This window comes from Euleptes europaea, chromosome 5 (assembly GCF_029931775.1).
Source record: "Euleptes europaea isolate rEulEur1 chromosome 5, rEulEur1.hap1, whole genome shotgun sequence".
NCBI classification, from domain to species: Eukaryota; Metazoa; Chordata; class Lepidosauria; order Squamata; family Sphaerodactylidae; genus Euleptes; species Euleptes europaea.
In genome coordinates this window covers 96,040,710-96,059,479 of record NC_079316.1, presented here as the reverse complement: position 1 = coordinate 96,059,479, position 18,770 = coordinate 96,040,710, and the positions used below count along the sequence as shown (strand labels likewise).

Genomic DNA, 18,770 nt, shown 5'->3' with positions numbered 1-18,770 from the left:
GACAATGTTGTTTTAGAAGGTATGTTTACCTCAATCACAAAAATTCAACCACGTGGAACTAACTTAAAATGTTCACCTTAATATTACCAAGGAACAGTTATCAGTGTTAAATAGACTTTCTCAAAATTATTTTCCCAAACCAATGCTACAAACGAGCAAGTTTTGAAGAGAATCCAAACTACTGTGATTGCTCTAATATATCTTGGGCAGTTTATCTCATTACATTTTTAAATTTACTTGTGGTTCTCAACAGTAAAATTAAACAACATTTCGGTGCAATATGAGGATTCCCAAGGAAGAACATGACATTTGAGCCATATTAAAAGGGAGCCAACTATTAAAGCAAATGTTTGAATTCAGTTATAGTAGAAAAGCTGAAGAGCCTTACCATCCTTTTTCACCCAGGTCATGGCTGTTTTCTCAGATGTCACTAACTGACAAAATTTGTCACCTATGTGTTCTAAAATATATTTACACATTTCTATGTCCACTTCATCATCATCATAATTTTCATGGGTCCATAAGCTTATTGCTTCGTCATCATACTGATCAGGAGAAGAAAAGCCATCAATCCTAACCACTCCGTTCTTACTGAAAGAAAGCCTGCAAAACAAAATACACAAATGATTTAGATAAATATCACAATACTAGCAGCCTAATTACAATCTAAATATTATCTGAAAGTCAAGCATTACTATAGCTAATCTGTTTGATGCTCTGAAAGGGGCCATAAGAGCACATGCATCTCTCTGTCTTCTCCTGAACCAGTTTCATGGCAGAGTGCTAGAAAGCGAAGGGGAATGTACCAGGCAGTAATCAAGAAACCTGCAACCTTTCACTGGTTGAAATACAGATTGTAGTCTCCTCAGGATAGGGAATCTTCTGCTTATGTTACTTAGTAAAACACGTGAACCTGGTTCCAGACCCATCTTGGTTGCCCTGGCTAACAACTTTTGTCAGGAGAGAGATAAGGAGAGTGCAACTGTTGATTCTCCTGGACATCTCAGCAGGTTTTGGTAACATCAAAACTTGGTACCCCTCTGGGCGAGTTAGCTAAAGCAGTTATCACACACACTGGTAATTCTATTCCATAAAGTGATACTGTTCAACCCCATAGGATCTAAAATATGGGGTTTCAGAGGGTTCTATTTTGTCCCCTAGGATGTTTAACATCTACATGATACTGGCTGAGGGCCTCTGAAGTTTTTGGAATACAGTATAGGAATTCCATATATACAATCCAGTTCTACTTTTCCTTTGCAATTAAGTCAGGTGAAATAATGGATATGAACTGTTGTCTGGAAGTGGTAATAGAATGAAGGCCAGTAAACTGACAAGTCATTCCATAAAGGTTTGATGTGGTATTAGGTAAAGGTAGTCCCCTGTGCAGGCACCGGGTCATTCCTGACCCATGGTGAAGCCACATCCCAACGTTTACTAGGCAGACTATGTTTACGGGGTGGTTTGCCATTGCCTTCCCCAGTCATCTACACTTTACCCCCAGCAAGCTGGGTACTCATTTTACTGACCTTGGAAGGATGGAAGGCTGAGTCAACTTTGAGCTGGATACCTGAAACTGACTTCCGTCGGGATTGAACTCGGGTCGTGAGCAGAGCTTGGACTGCAGTACTGCAGCTTACTACTCTGTGCCACGGGACTCATTCTTGATGTAGTATTAGTTGATAACAAAGTCAACTCATGATTCAAGAATCTACTTGTTCTGGATAGGGCTGCATTCCCCCCCTTTAAGGTGGGGGGTACTTTTTGATTTGGGGCTATAGATGGAGCCTTAGATCTTCCCTGTAGCACATAGTACTTTTAAACAGAAGGTGTTTCACAGTGGCTTTTCATTGAAAGGCATAATTTGGCCACAATTATCTGTGCTACCGCTATCTGTTGTTGGCTACTGCAATGTGCTCTACATGGGGCAGTTTTTGACCACAGCACCAAAAGGGGTGGCAAGCCAGTTGGCAGGTATAAATTGCAGAGAATAGTTTTAAAAGCACCATACCAGTTGTTTGTTGGTTTCTCATACATGTCTTCCTGGGCAGGGACCAGGGTACTTGAAGGACCAACTCATCATCCCATATGAGCCTGCCCACCAAATAAGATCTTTATCAGAAGACCTCATCTGTGTGTTCCCAATTTCACAGGCCAGGTAGGTGAGCACCAAAGACAGAACCATTTCTGTACTGGTGCTCGAGCTCTGAACCCCCTACCTTGCCTGGTACCGAATTTACAAGCTTTTTGATTCTGGACAAAGATATTGTTATTCTCCTGGGTCTTTTAGATCTTCTTCCCCTGTGGAATTATATTATCTAGTCTATTAAATTACCCTGTTGTTATTCCACAGTTCTATTAATAAGCTTTTCTTGGCTTTATATGGGCTGTTTTCATAGGTGTAAACTATGGGGGGGCTGAGGGGCTCGAGCCCCCCAAACTTGGCCAGGGGGGGCTGAGCCCCCCCGGGCAACCAGTGCCCACATGAGGGGCTCAGTTACAGTAGCAGCTGAAGCACAGTCCTGTTCTACCTTCTTGTTGTATCATATTACAATTTCCATGATTTTGGGGGCTTTGTTCCTGTTTGCTAGTATGTATTTGTTTATTAAGAATGTATTTGTTTATTAAGAATGATTAAGATCAGCAAGCATATCTACATGCCTCCAGGTACCACCCCAACCATATCAAACAGTCCATTGTCTATAGCCAAGCCCTACACTATAGTCACATCTGCTGCAACCCCTCAGACAGAGATACTCACTTGAAGGAGCTACAGCGAGCATTTTTGCAACTACAATATCCTGCTGATATGGTTAAAAAAAGATGATCGGAAAGGCCAGAATGATACCCAGGCAAAGCTTGCTACAAGACAAACCCAAAGAAAATGACAATTGAACATCTTTTCTACCTGTTCATCAATGACCTGGAGTTGAGGGTGAACAGCGAAGTGGCCAAGTTTGCAGATGACACCAAATTATTTAGGGTGGTTTAAACAAAATTGGACTGTGAAGAGCTCCAAAAGAATCTCTTCAAACTGGAGGAATGGGCATGAAAATGGCAAATGAGATTCAATGTGAGCAAGTGTAAAGTGACACTTATTGTGGCAAAAAATCCCAACTTCACATATACAGTGATGGGATCTGTGCTGACAGCAACTGACCAAGAAAGGGATCTTGGGGTGGTAGCGGATAGCTTGATGAAGGTGTTAACCCAGTGTGCGGCTGCTGTGAAAAAGGCAAATTCCATGCTGGCCATAATTAGGTAAGGAATAGAGGATAAAACTGCTGATATACTGCCCTTGTACAAATCCATGATGAGACCACACTTGGAATACCGTGTACAGTTCTCTTCACCACACCTAAAAAAGGATATTGCAGAGTTTGAGAAGGTGCAGAAAAGAGCAACCAAAATGATCAGGGGGCTAGAGCAACTGCCCTATGAGGAGAATTTAAAACGTTTAGGGCTGTTTAGCTTGGAAAGAAGGCGGTTAAGGGGAGACATGATAGAGGTCTATACAATTATACATAGTATGGATAGAGTGGACAGGGAGAAGCTTTTCTCCCTCTCTCATAATACTAGAAAGCGGGGTCATTTGCTGAAGTTGGAGGGTGAGCCATTCAAAACAGATAAAAGGACGTATTTCTTCACACAAAACAGTTAAATTGTGGAATTCCCTGCCCCAGGATGTGGTGATGGCTGCCAACTTGGAAATCTTTAAGAGGGGCGTGGACATAGTCATGGAGGAGAAGATTATTCATGGCTATTAGTAAAAATGGATACTGGTCATGATGCATCCCTGTTCTCTCCAGGATCAGAGGAGCATGCCTATTATATTAGGTGGTTTGGAACATATGCAGGATAATGCTACTGCAGTTGTCTTGTTTGTAGTCTTCCTAGAAACACCTGGTTGGCCACTGTGTAAACAGACTGCTAGACTTGATGGACCTTGGTCTGATCCTGCACGGCCTTTCTTATGTTCTTACCTCTGGTAGTCACATACAGTTCACAAACCAGTTCAATGTATTATTAACAACCTACAAGCAAAGCTGGATTGTGACTCTTCCCTCTTCAGAGAAGAGAGCTTCTAATGTGAAGCAAAAGCCAGGCCTCTATCATGTCTCCTCTTAACCGCCTTCTTTCCAAGCTAAACAGCCCTAAACGTTTTAATTGCTCCTCATAGGGCAGTTGCTCTAGTACTCTGATCATTTTGGTTGCTCTTTTCTGCACCTTCTCAAGCTCTGCAATATCCCTTTTTAGGTGTGGTTGACGAGAACTCTACACAGTATTCCAAGTGTGGTCTCACCATGGATTTGTACAAGAGCAGTACGATAGCAGCAGTTTTATTCTCTATTCCTTGTCTAATTATGGCCAGCATGGAATCTTCTGAGGAGCGAGGACAGAGCTCTTAAAAAATGAAATCTACAGTTCCATCAAACAGAGCTTCTTCTTGCTTCTGCAGTAATCATAACACATGCCAACTATTGGGGTGGGGAGGTGAAGGGAAATTGGGAAGGATAGGTGTGATATGGCAGGAGAGGATGCTTGTGGGAGCAGCAGAAGGGGTAATAGGGGATTAGGAGAATATTTGATTTTACTGTAATTTTAAAAATGTAAATAAACAGTTTGCATTGTTAATTAAATGTTAAAGTTGAATTTCAACTGTCTGAAGATCATTTGTTTAAGCCCCCCTAAATTTCTGAGGAGCCCCTCCCTAAATCCCCCATAGCCCTCCCTCCACAGATAGTGGCAACGGAGACCCCTCCATGTGATGTCACTGGCACCTCCCTATGATGTCATAGCAATGCCTCTGGCTCAGCCCCCACTCCCGGGAAATAGGAAAGTCTACACCCCGGCTGTTTTAGGATTTCAAGGGCTTTCTACATTTTTATCTGTTGCTGTTTTAAATTGTTTCATTGCTTTCTTCTAATTCCTGCTGTTTTTATACATTTGTCTTCTTCTGTATTGCTTTAAGAATCATTATTGTAAGCCGCAACACATATGGAGAAGTAAGTAGGAATGTTTCAAATAAATAACAGAAGCATCATGCCCGTTGCTGGTGTTACCTAACACAATTATTTCAAGGTCCTGCTCTATTAAACTGCACTCTAGTTGGGACTATAATTTTTTTAAGTCAACCTCTCTTTATTTGCCAGTGGGAGACCCGGGTTCAAACCCCCACATGCTATGAAACTTACTGGTGACCTTGGGCCAGTAATTCTTTTTCTCAGCTTAAACTACCTTGCAGGGTTTTTGTGAGGATAACATGGAGAAGAGGGTGTATACTACAATGGGCTACTTAGAAAAAGGGGAGGATTTTTAAAAAATGTGCCACCATAAATAAATATTGCATAATGTCACAAGATCAACTCATTTTACCCTCGCTCCCATATCATCCCTAGGCATACAACATAAGCTTAACATGGTTTTAATACCCAAACACTACTAAACAGTGAGAAGTCTCTTACAAATCAGAAAATTGATATTGGTTTTCCCAGAAGCTGAAAATTAGGCACATGAGCAACTGCCAAATGTTCATACAAGCTAAAGGATATAATATAAATCCAGAAGCTATAGTAACATTAAGGAAAGATTTCTAATTAATGTCATTTGCTTACATCAACACACAGTTACTTTCTATTTTTTGAGCAATGCTCAAACACCTCTCTCTGTACTAGATACATACAGAAGAACAATGTTCAAGTCAAGCTCCAATGCATAAACGAATTTTATGCAAAAGATAATAAATCAGGTGCTACAAAACTGCAATATAAATGAGAACGTACTTCTAGGGTGCTTTGCCTAATAGTTTCAGAGGATCAGGACAAGATTCTCAAAGCTGAAAAATACTACTAAAGTTCACCAGAAAAGATTACTCTATGACTACGTCCATATTAAGGCATGCCTAAGAAGAACCACTATTAAAGGTTTAAAACAACTGAAGTGACACAAGTAAACTAAACCCACTTTTCCCTCCTCTATGTCTCATTAACTGGGGTACTCATTTATAGTGTAACCTGACCACCATTATCTCAAACTGTTGCTATACTCCTCTCACCCCTTCAGTCTTATTCAGCTATAGCATATCCATGTTCAATGACAGTCATGGAGTACCTTTGAGACATCAAAAAGAGTAGTATCTCCTATCTCAGGCCTCAATGTTTTCACGGGAGTATTATTTGCTAAGCACATATATTTTTTCTGGGGACTGGTGAAATGGCAGCCTGTCATAACTCTTGTTTTACACACACATCCCTTAAAAAGAGAAGCTATTCCTACTCCCATACACAATTCCTGTGGGGAGAGGTGAGGCAGTTTTTTTGAGGCTCTTACATAGATTTCCCTCCAAGACAGAATCTTGATAGGCTTCTGTAATAATTCAACAAGAGAACACAACAGCTTTACCTAAATCACCTCTCCTCACAAAAGCAACCATCCTAGATTTCAAAAGTTGTATGCATTGCTATACTTCTAACACCACCTGAACCACTATAAAACATAATGGGGTTGCTAAACAGAGAAGGAATAAGATTTAGTATTTAAAGATTTTTTCACTTACCGACGAAAGTAGTAAAATCTACAAAACACTGGAGAGTGGGCAGATTCTTCACCTTTCTTACTTCTTACCAGTCTACATTCTCTGCATTTTTGCAAATTGGGCCCTATTTCATAGCAAGAGTCATCTTGCAAAAAGGATTCTCCAGTTTGCTTCAGCTTCTTTACTTTACGCCAGTCTTTTAATACTGAACGAGGTATGCCAGCTGCAAAAATGACAGCTTTTTAGCAAGGGCAACAAGCATGTTATCAATATACAATATTTAGAGCTTAAAAAAACACCCAAGAGTGTGGTGGGAATCAACAACTTAACTATAACTTAAGTGTTCCAACAAAATGATGATTGCAAATTTGGGGGAGAGATACCCAGTTCTTAAATTTTCTCCCTGTATTTTACTGCAATCAGTTTGCCCCATGATCATGATCCAGCATATTTTCCCACTGTTGATCAAGGAACTTAAAAAAGTGAATATTTGTCGTGAGTCAGCCTGAACTCTCCTTGGAAGAAGAGGAGGAAGGGGTGGCAGAGCAGGGTGATGCACCGGTGGAAGTCTTACCAGGGCGACTGGACCATAGGTCTGAACCAGCAAAGATGACAGATGCAGAAGAAGGTGGTGCATATTGGGAAGGAGCAGATGAACAGAGAAGGTTATCACCTCCAGACCCGCCCAGCCCAGTTAGCCGGCAAAGATCAAAGGTTCGGCTCAGTGTTTACAAGAACCAACACCAGCGAGTGATGCAGAACAGCTAGCCCAGGAAGGGAGTGAGGAGGAACAGCAATAAATCTCGGGCTGGCCAGTCAGTCAGTGTGGAAACAACTTTGCTAATTACTACAAGCTCTGCTGCTTGTGCTGAGATCTCTGCGCACAGTATTGTCTTCCTTAGGTGCCAGCTACCAGCTCCTGCCCTTCCGGCATCCCTGCAGAACCTGGGAGGACCAAGACTAGACCCTGACGCAAAGGAACTCGTACTGGTGATGGAACCTGTTCCTTGTTTAGAGTGCTGCCTTGGTTACGCACTCAGTCCACCCACACTACTGGGAAGAGTAAACCGCGACAGGCTCTGCTCCCCCCCAGTACCCTCCATTGCTGGGAGTGGAGTCAGAGGCCAAGCACCTCAGCCTGGTCCCTGCCTGTATGCAACAATATTCTATATACAATCCCAAACCCATCCTTTCCAGGACTACTAGTAGTGCCTATATACTACTACATGGTTAATATTCTCAATGATATATTGGCTTCATAAGTATAAAAGTTATACACAAAAAATTTCTTGTACTTAAAAAATAAACATCCAGCATGGTATAGTGGTTAAGAGTGACTGACTCTAATCTGGAGAACTGGGTTTGATTCCCCACTCCTCCACAAGAAGCCTGCTGGGTGACCTTGGGCCAGTCCCAGTTCTCTCAGAACTCTTTCAACCCATGCAGAGACTTGCAATGGCAAACCACCTCTGAACGTCTCTTGCCTAGAAAACCCTAAGGGGTTGCCATAGGTCATCTGTGACTTGACAGCACTTTAAACACACACACACACACACACACTCTCAAAATAAAGTAAAATCTTTGACCTCCTCTTGAATATTGAAGATCTGTGTATATTTAACATATTTATTGATCTCAAAACAGCAACATTTCTAATAGTTTGCATACACATGACAATGTGTAATTAAAATGAAGTCCCCTAAAAGAGTAACCAGAAAAGCCAGTCACTTAATGATGGCTAGGCAGCAAGCACATTTTGTGGAATTCTGACACTCTATTTACATTTTAAAATATGTAACTATTAGCCTGGTAGTGCCGGGGAAGGCGGGGTATAAATTTAATAATAAATAAATAAATATTGCAGAGGAAATTTTAAGAGTATGACTTCCTTTTGTTTACCAATCAACGTGCACATTAGTAACCACAATTTTTATGCTGATTTTTCTCTGTGTAATAATTCTTCAAAACACCCATGGCCTACATTTGGATGAAGAAAGTTCTTTATGAAAAAGTGGCACATGGTTACAATGATTTTTGCAACTGCAGTGGTGCTTTTTAGAGTTGCTATGATCATGGACATTTCTGCAAGGCCTATAACCTGTAATACTGGAGCAATGCTTTGGTTTCCTCCATACATTCATTTACCTGGGGGAAATATCTATGGGCAAAGTACACTCAAAAATTATTAGTCACAGACATAACAGAGAAGCACAATTCTTGTTCAGCTCTCGACTTGTAAAAGCAACTATCCATCTAAAAATCTGTCCGGAATTTAGAAATAGTCTGGACCATGTATCACATGCCCTAAATTTGTATGGAATCTGAAACAGTGACAACCAATTCAACCAAAGCATAGAGATAAAAACAACAGGGCTGTCTACACTGGAGCTGGCTTGAGGGAAAGACATATAGCAGTTATATGGAAGGCACAAAGAGGTAAGGAAACAAAGAGTGACAATGGTGATAAATGAAGGGCAAATATGGTCTACTGGAAGCACACGACTGGGCACAGAAGGACATGAAAGTGAGTTCTGGAACAGTGCAAGAGGCATGGATCAGCATAAAGAGATAACACTTTAATTAGGACAATTCACAGCATGGGATATTATATGAGCTTGTACAAAAAATGCTGAACCGCAACCCTGTTTAGCTTCCAAGATGTGATAAGATTGGGCTAGCAACATTTAATAGAAATGGAAAATTAGCCAAATTAAGGAGTATTTTTTGTAGCAGTTGTACCATGTGATCTGTTTTGGTTGTTTTGGTTGCACTGTAAACAGTCACTTTCTCAGTATTCTAGAGCACATCCTCCCAACTTAAGTCTCCATTAATGACCTTTACATATAGCATTTATTAAAATGTTTAAAATAATATCCTATGAAGTTAAAACTGTAACTTTTTGATGTTTTAAACAAAGCCAATACTTCTGACTTTTGAAACTATTGCTGAAAAACATTTTTTTCATATACTAAAGAAGCCATCATCAGAAGAACCATGGCTTTGCTCTACCAGAGCATTTCTGCAGATAGAAGGATTTCTGCCTGTGGAGCACAATTTTCTTCCTTCTCTCATGTCCTTGTGACCCACAATGCCCCCTGAAATGCAGCATTTTGGGATCAGTTTGGGCTTCAGTCAGAAAGTCACGCTCCATAGGAAGAAATCCTTCTGTCCATGAAATCACTCTGGTGGATCCAAGTGCATACGTATGAATTTCTGCTCCCAGAACTGTACCATAAACGAGTGAAATGAAGTATCCAACGCACAGTTCAGCATTATATCTTTTAAAGACAACTTTTTAGATCTTAAAACTGAACCCAGGCTTGAGAAAAAGGGCCTTGTGAACCCTCAAAAGCCTGGGCTCAGTGTGCCTTGTTGCTATGCTCAGCTTTTTGTCCCCCACCCTCCCCCATGATCAGCAGAAGTGTGCATAATTTGTACAAGTTGTTGGGTTCAGCTTTCTTTAGTACAGAATTTTAAGAGGCTTTATAAAAATGCAGAATTCACACAGACTAGAAGGAGTTGGTTTTTATATGCTGACTTTCTCTGCCACTTAAGGGAGAACCAAATTGGCTTACAATCACCTTCCCCTCCCCATAACAGACACCCTGTGAGGTAGATGGGGCTGAGAGAGTGTGACTTGCCCAAGGTCCCCCAGCTGGCTTCATGTGTAGGAGTGGGGAAACCAACCTGGTTCACCAGATTAGCCTCCACCACTCACGTGGAATGGGGAATCAAACCCGGTTCTCCAGATCAGACTCCACCACTCCAAACCACTGCTCTTAACCACTGCTCTTAATATTGGGTGCTGTGGAACTCAGGCAGAATGGTGCTGCTGCAGTTGTCATGTTTGTGGCTTCCTAGACGCACCTGGTTGGCCACTGTGTGAACAGACTGGTGGACTTGATGGGCCTTGGTCTGATCCAGCAGGGCCTTTCTTATGTTCTTAACCACTATACCACGCTGGCTCTCTAGACTACAACCACTAATTTCTTATTAGTTCCAATTTGTATGTAATTTCAATTTCAATTTCAATACCTTTATTGGCATATTAAGTACAATCAATAAGAATAAAACTAGCTACTGTACAAATTTGTATGTAGTGATATACTTACTGTTACTACTGCTGCTCTGTAACTTCAGTTTGCTTTTCTCTTTGGCACTCCTGCTGAGAACACCATTTGGTTTTATTTCTTCCTCTGCATCACCCTTTTTCTTCTGCAAATCATTTTGTTTCTTTTTGTAAGTTGGCTTAGGTTGCCGCTTAGTCCTTTGCTCTGACTTACTCTCACTTTCATCAGAATCACCACTTTCAGAGCCAGATTCATAAATCCTTTTTGTTTTTCGTCTTGTGTGTTTCTCTTCTTTCACAAGCTTCTCCCCTAGCATTTTACTATCTACACTATTTTGCAAATCATTTGATGTTGAAGCAATTAAGTTAACAGTACATGGCTTAATAATTTCCGATACACTGTTCCCTGAATTCTCTTTTTTATTAGTGTTTTTATCTTCTTCTGAATGTCTTGTGAGCCAAGCTTTTTTCAGTTTTGTGTGGTAGTTTGCTTGACTCATCTGGGAAACTTGCCCATTGCCTACAGCATTTGCTTTGTTTATTGTACTAGAAATGACAGAACGGTCTAGGGAAACAGAGGCTGGATGTAACTGATTTTTCACAGCACTGGACTCTGCATCACTGGCACTGCTACTTTTAAACTGAGCTGCAGCCAAGGCTGCCTTGTGCTTTTTCAAGTGAATAAAATCAGATGGTCCAGGGAATCCAGAGCTGGCCTGAAGAGCACTTTCCGTTTTGTTGGAGGCTGGTATAACCGCAGCTGCGGTACTTACAGAGCATTCTTGTACTTGCATCACTTCCTGTGTTATGGCTCTAGAGGCAGTGCTTTCAACTGATGTGCAAGACAATGCTGTGTTTGATGAACAGTAAGTCACTTCTGAACCAACCATGCTGGGAGCACATGTAGTCACCACAGACATGGTTGCAACTGTTTTGGTACTGCACAGTATAACTGTAGTAGGCATGACAGAGCAGGGGATGTTGCCCTGGGATGCAACTGGAAAATTCTTGTCATACTGGGTATGAATCGTGTCTGAGCTTGTGTTCAGCTGAACGATTCTTCCAGTTTCTCTGGCTTCTACTGGTTTCAGACAGTCTGTTTGGTTTGTCCCTGTTGATGATCTTTCAGTAATTCGTTCTTTGGGAGCTGACTGCACTACAGACATGGTATCATATTTAGAACTTGAAGATGGACGTACAATGACAGAAGCTGTGGCAGAAGGTGATTTTCCACTAGTTCTCTCAACATGCCATTCCATTTTATCTTGATTTGGATTATCACCACATTTCCACATATCTGAAATTTTTTGTTCCAAAGCACTCTTGTATATGTTTTGTGCTTCTTTTGGCTCAGGTACTAAAGTTGGTGGCTTTTGCAGTTCATGGATTTTGCTACCGGCATTAACTGGCTGCACGGGAGTTAGGGTTGGTGGAGAAAGACTATTATAGCTGCCTTCCTTTCTCTCCAGACTGTGATGGACGGGAGGGTGAAACACAGGTGCTCTGTGTAAAGCAGGCATAGTCCGGAGCGTACTTGAGGATGAAATGGATAACTGAGTAGGACTTCTAGAGTCATTTCTGAAAGAATTTACTGAGTGAGATGTCACTTGCTGTGAAAGTTGATCAGTTATCTTGCTTACTGAGCTTTCAGCTTCTGGTTGGTGTTTAATTAAAGGTGGTGGTTTTGAAAGAGATGAAGTGAAAGAAGCGAGTGACTGAGCAGAAGCTGTTGTCGAAGGACAACTACTTGGTTTATCGGCACTCATACCTAAAACTTCTTTGGATGAATAAGTTCTTGGTGGTTCATTCACCACACTGTTTGACAAGGTGGTAAAATAATTACTTTGTGGCAAGCTCTGTGGTACTGAATGCTTCATTTTATAGAGTTCTGAATCTTTCTCGTGCTTTATTCCATGGCTTTTAGGGCTAGAAGATGATAATGGCATTATTCTGGAATAAGTCTCCCTTTCCCCCTCAAGTGTCTTGACTTTAGCTGTAAAAGGAGCAACCTCAATACTTTCTTGAAGTATCCGCCGATGTTCTTCTTTATACTTGCTTCGCCTCTCTCCTGTTTCTTGAAGTGACCTTTGCAGTGGGTCTACAAAGTGCCTTTGCAAATGGCCCTCTTTTACATTCTGTGTTCTGCTGTGTTCTAGATCAGGCTTTGCTGGAGTAGTCGCAACTGAACGTAAAGGTTCAAAAATACCTTTCCTTTCCATTTCTCTGTACAAAAATACAGAACATTTGATAATTGTTGTCAAAGGCTTTGATAATTGTGTTTCAAATGAATTAGATGCTACATAAAAAATTTAATTATCTTTCCTTCAAATGTTAACCCAAAACATGCAATGCTAATATCTGTCTTATTAGTATACTTTTCAGATTACTGTTGATCACATTTTGTGTAAAACAATATGTGAAGCACTGTTACAAGTGACTTGGAACAAAACGCTAGATAGTGAACTTCAATTCCTCACACTTTCAGCATTCCCTCATTTCTGTGTTTACATATTTAAACAATGCAAACTTACTCTTTATGATGATCCACCATACTTTTTGACAATGGAGGACTAGAGTGTGTCGTCAGTTTGACTGGCCGATGTGGCTCTGCACTGGATGGTCTTACAGGTATATGACTCAGTAACCCAAGACCGTCTGCTGAGGTCACAGGGGTTGGCTGGTGTAACCAAGGACTAGGAGTATTCTGTAAATGGCAACAAAATCAGACTTCATAGTTATCACTGGAACCTGAGCACAGTTATCACTCCCTTTTATGAAAAACCTTAGATATCAAATAGAAAGTGCTTTTCAGTTTTCACAGTGGCTGCTAAGTGACAAAATCTTGTTCTGGAAACTTGTACTAAGGATTTTTAAACAATTTTAATGTTGGTAACAAGGTAATTAAAATACAATATAGGTAGTATACACAGGGACAGAGAGAAAAGTGAGCAAGTAGGACTAAAAAGTAAACCAACTTCTCTACTCTAACAGATAATTTCCAGAAAAACTATTTCATGATACCCATTGTACACACAATATGAAAAGTAATCAAGGCAAAATATGTTGGTTAAGCAGTGAATCAGACCTGGTGCAGCTATAATGCTAGCAGATCTCACCATACGTCACACTCCCTTACCCTGCTTAGGTGTTAACTGTGATGAAGCATTATGTGTGTTCTGGTGCTATCTAACATTGGCATTAACCAGGGTTTACAAACTGGCATCTAATCTTGATGCAAAATTGATGAACTGATACAGATGTAATGCTGAACCACAATTAACTGTAACAGAGCTGGGAGGATTCATATAGGTGAAAAGTGGAAGGAACAGGCAAGCCTATGGACATGTTCCCAATCTCCTCAACATGATTAGGAGATAGATCATGTTCTGTCTGTTTAGGGCCTCATATTTTGTATGTGTTAGGACACAACCATATATATATCACTCTACTGTTTAGATACATCAGTAGAAGTTGGGGGAAACACTCAAAGATAACACTCAAAGCTGGGGCAAACACTCAAAATTAAAAATACATTTGAGTTTTTTAATTCATTTTCAACAGCATTTTATAACCTTCTAGTAACAGCAAAGCTAAATTTTTGTGCTTATCAATAATTGAGGTCTGTAATTCATATTTTTTTTTAAAAAGCTGAACCCATCAAGTAATTCTCAACCTCTAATTCTCAACTGAAATAGATTACAAAAAGTACTATATTCTTTATATCAACTGTCACACCACTCTGTTAACACACATAAGTAATACTAAGATATGATGTGCTATTAAGTCTATCTCCAGAAGAAAAGTCTGATGACATAACAGCAATTATAATGATTTGCCTAACTGGGTGAGTAACTATCATGCAACTTTATTAAAGCCATATAAAAGCACTATAAATACATAAAAATTATATACCAAGTTATAAAAAACTGACAATTGAATACAACTTACTCTTCTCAGAGGTGTCTCAGTATTCACAGAAGTTTCAGGATGCACCCATTTAGATGATGGTATTCCAAGTCCTGAGTAAGCATGTGTTCCATTTGGATACTGCCAAATAATCGGATAAAGTCCTAGGTGATTATATGAAGCAGAAGGGTGAGCTTGCCCGAGAAGATGTGATGACTGGTGCTGTAGCATCTGTTGCTGTTGCTGGTGTGCTAATGCCAAATGGCTTAAGCTGCTAGCATGAGCAGTCTCTAGTCGTGGATGGCCTCCCAAAGAAGAGGCTGTAGGCACTCCAGGTAACACTGCAGGAAGTAGATGTGGGTGATGAACAGAATGGTGAGATGCACCACTAAGAGGATGAGTACTAATAGATGATAAAGGAGTTTGGTTTGAAGATCCAGCTAATAAATGGGATGCACCAGTTAATGTTGGATGATGTGTGTTTGGATTTAGACAAGTTCTATGGGAAGTGGAATGAGGAGGATAATTATGCTGATGCAAATAGGGTGATATGTGGTTAGTTCCCGTTTCTTGTCCAATAAGAGCGGGATCTCTGTAAACTGTGAAATGTTCATTCTTGTCAATGATAAGAGGACTTTTAGTAGCTTCTAATGAACTAACTCTAACTGGAACTGGATGAAAACTAGACCTAGGCAAATCATGCTCAGTTTTAATTGCTGACCTTGTTACTCCAGTAACATGGTTGTTCTGGTAACTAAGTTTAGACTTCACAGTATCTGGAGACTGGGTGTGTTTATATTTAACATCAGATAAGGAACCTGACTTGATTTTAGGGTTGTCAACCAAATGGCCATGTTTTGGCATCATAGAATCTGGGACTGGACTTTGTTTACGTATTCTGCCCTCTTCTGCTATAGAAATGACAGTTAAAGATGATGTAGAGCCATACTGAACTTTTTCTTGTTCAGAATGTAGATGTTCACCTGCTGAGGTACTTTTCATAACTTTCAGTTGTAGCAAATCCATTTTGCTGACATTATTAACCCAATTCTCATCAATTTCTGATTTCCTTACTTCTGGAAAGTTTACATTTGTAAACAGATGTTTTGTATCTTTGCCATGGGGTTCCATTTTCAGACAGCCCTGCAAACCAAAGGTACTTGAAATGTTTTCCTGGCTCTCATTGGTGGAGATATTTTCAACATTCATATCAATACAACTTTTTGGTGTAGGAGCATTGAGTATAAACTGTTCATTTGGTAAGAGCTCCCTGGAGTTTTTCTTGTCTATCCCATCCTCTTGAATGCGTACATCATTGGCACTCCCATCATAAATTTTCAGCTGTTCAGCTTGATGGAGTGAAATGTCTTGCAGCTCCAAATCAGCTGACTCGGGTCTTTGTATTTCTTGATGTTTTTTATCTTCCTGTATTTCATGCCAGGGCGATTGACTGTCTGTGAGCGCCTGTTCCTCTACAACACTGCTGCTCTGAGACTTTCCCTCTTCCCCATTTACCTTTGAAATGCTCTTGCTTTTCAATTCATTCTCTGAATTTTGCTCGGATGAAGAATCTGTCGATCTTTTGTTTGAATTTTCTGAGTCGCTGCTCTCCGAGTAGTCTGAGGTGTTGTCTGTCCTCTGTCTTTTCATATTCAGTTTTTTTTCTTCATCTTCAGATTTTCTTCGTTTAGAAAGAAAGAGTTTGTTTTTATGTTTGGGATTTTCTATAAAGGGAAAAATATTTTTAGTTTAATACAGTATTATATTAAAAAATACTTCTCTGACCCCCTTGGACAAATATCTTTACCTCCTTGACCTATATAGTCATATTTTTCTTCTTTAATCTTTTCTTCATCGGGCACACTGCTGTCGGAACCTTTTCTTTTATTTGGACGAGTATTCCGTTGCTGCTGGTGTGAATTTTGTTTTGGTGTTGCGCTCTGGGAATTCATTGCTGGCCGGGGACTATTTGCTTGAGCCCGGGTATAGTGCCCCTAAATGAAAACAGGAATTTATTTCTCTCTATCCAAATAAATGCAAATAAACAGAATGTAAAAGAATATAATTTAAAAATATATCTACGTGTGCTGTGTTGCTGTTCTGGTTGGAACGAGACCTGCGCCGTGATGTAATACCAATATTTTCACCTTTCAGCAAAGAGTGAACAACATCATCTAGAAAGGTCATCTGAACCATAGATGGATCAACATTTTGTGGTTCTAGCACCTGGTTTATTAGGAAAACAGAAAATATGCAATCAATTTTGGTTCTGTACTTTCCATTTGAATGTCAATTGCAAATAAAAATTGTCTCACTTGAAAGATTGCATAAAGGACATTTGGACACATACGACTGCAACAGCATTGACACAAGATTTTTGTAAAGGAATACATAAAAAGTATGCCTTCATTTTACAGTAAGCGTATTCAATAATTGCCAGAACACCACTAACAATCCTTTTGTAATCTCCAAAAGGAAATCAAACTGAAAAAAAACATACGTATTATATATTAAAGCATAGAAACACACAGGCACAAAGTATAAAGATAGGAGGGAAGAAAGTTTCTTTCTGGCTTGGAAGAGAAGGGAAGAGGATGAAAATAATGATTCATTATATATATAAAAAACCATTGTCAAGCAAAATAATAGGATGAAAAAATAAGGGTGGACTATTTCAACTCCAACAACAGATTCCGGGGGGGGGGGTCTCTTAAAGAAAATATTATTTTTAAAAAATTAATACTGAACAAGCAGTCTGAAAGTTCTCTGGGAGTCCTCCATTTATATCATGAGAATATTTAGGACTGCTGAACAAAGCCTTAAAGTTCTTTTTGTTCAAAGGAAGAAAATATAGTCACTTCGAATAATCACTGGGTGACACACCTCAGTAATTCGCGACATATTTTAAAAAAAGATAACATGTTACTCCTTTAGACAGAACTCCTTTAATCTGATTTTACTTATTTTATTGGTTGGATAATGACCAAATAAAGAGTGTTTAAGTTCTTAAAATAGGGAGCTAGCAGAAGAACATATCCCACCCCTCCAAATTTAGTCCTGAAGACTCCAGACTATTGAACTTACTCTTGGATTAATACTTTTTAAAACAACATCAAGACATGGGAATTGTTTTCAGGATAACAAAGTGAATGTGATGACAAAATCTTAATATACAAGTATCTATGAGAAACCATTATTTTCAGTAAAAGAAAAATGGTTACCTGATCATTCATAACTATCATAGTACGAGTGAAGAGATCATGGTGAGTAATTATACCAGTGAACCACTGGGTGGCAGAGTCCTGTCTGTATACTCTCACCCTATAGCCGTTTAAGGAATATGGACCTTAAAAGAAAAAAAATTTAAAAGAAGATTTTGAGAATGACCTCAAAAACATTCAGTTCTTAGATTTGGTTTTAGAAGCACATTCAATCACAAGTTCATGCATAAAGAACAAAAACTAAACATCCTGCATGGCTACCAAACATTTTGCTTTGTATTCACAAAGGAATTTAACAAATGCAATTGAAATATTTGATAGACTCTAAATTATTTAGAAACCCGGTGCTTTCAGGAGATACTTTTTAATTGAGCAACTTGTAATGGCGAAGATGGTGAAAATTTTCAAAATGCTAAACTGAAAAAGCAAAAGCATAATTCCTTGGATAGAAAGAAGTCATACAGCAGCTGTTTGCATGGCAAGATTCTTTTGCTGGAGAAACAATCCCTTCTTGAAATGTTGAATTCCACTGCTGCCAAGACATTCCCAACAATGATCACATAACTTTGAATCTTCTGCAGTAGTTTAAGTTAAGTAGCTCAGCAGCCTATTTTTCCTTCTAGCAGCTACAATGATTCAGATAGTTTATTTGCGTCCCTTGGTCAGATAAAACAAGATACATGGACTAAAATGGTCTTACAGGCAAAGGTTTACAGTCCGAGTCATTTAAAAAATAAAAATAATAAAATAAATAACATCCGAGTTACATCTGCCATTTGGACTAAGAGACCACTCTGTGGCAGAGCAGCTACTGTGTTACCATAAGATATGCAGCTATGAAGCTTGACATATATATTACAAATCTCATACTAACAACAAATTAAGCTATTTCCACCTTAAATCCTATTTATATAGCAGAAACAAATATATGCATCAAACCATAATGTAATTATAATTTGGAGCTATGTTCCACTATAATCATCTTTGACTTCTGTGAAAACCCTATGGATCACCTGCCTATATAAACTGCTCCTCACCA

General features: G+C 39.5%; 1 protein-coding gene across 1 annotated transcript in view; it reads right to left on the bottom strand.

Annotated features, from left to right (window-relative positions):
* JMJD1C (jumonji domain containing 1C) overlaps positions 1-18,770 on the bottom strand; it is a 200,601-nt gene that overhangs the window by 24,922 nt on the left and 156,909 nt on the right. Inside the window, exons 5-12 of the mRNA XM_056850359.1 lie at positions 17,732-17,856; positions 16,593-16,736; positions 16,318-16,504; positions 14,553-16,234; positions 13,136-13,308; positions 10,648-12,827; positions 6,557-6,758; positions 389-603 (exon numbers count right to left, since the gene is read on the bottom strand). Coding sequence (XP_056706337.1) covers positions 389-603; positions 6,557-6,758; positions 10,648-12,827; positions 13,136-13,308; positions 14,553-16,234; positions 16,318-16,504; positions 16,593-16,736; positions 17,732-17,856 — 4,908 coding nt within the window. The remainder of the gene's footprint in view (positions 1-388; positions 604-6,556; positions 6,759-10,647; positions 12,828-13,135; positions 13,309-14,552; positions 16,235-16,317; positions 16,505-16,592; positions 16,737-17,731; positions 17,857-18,770) is intronic.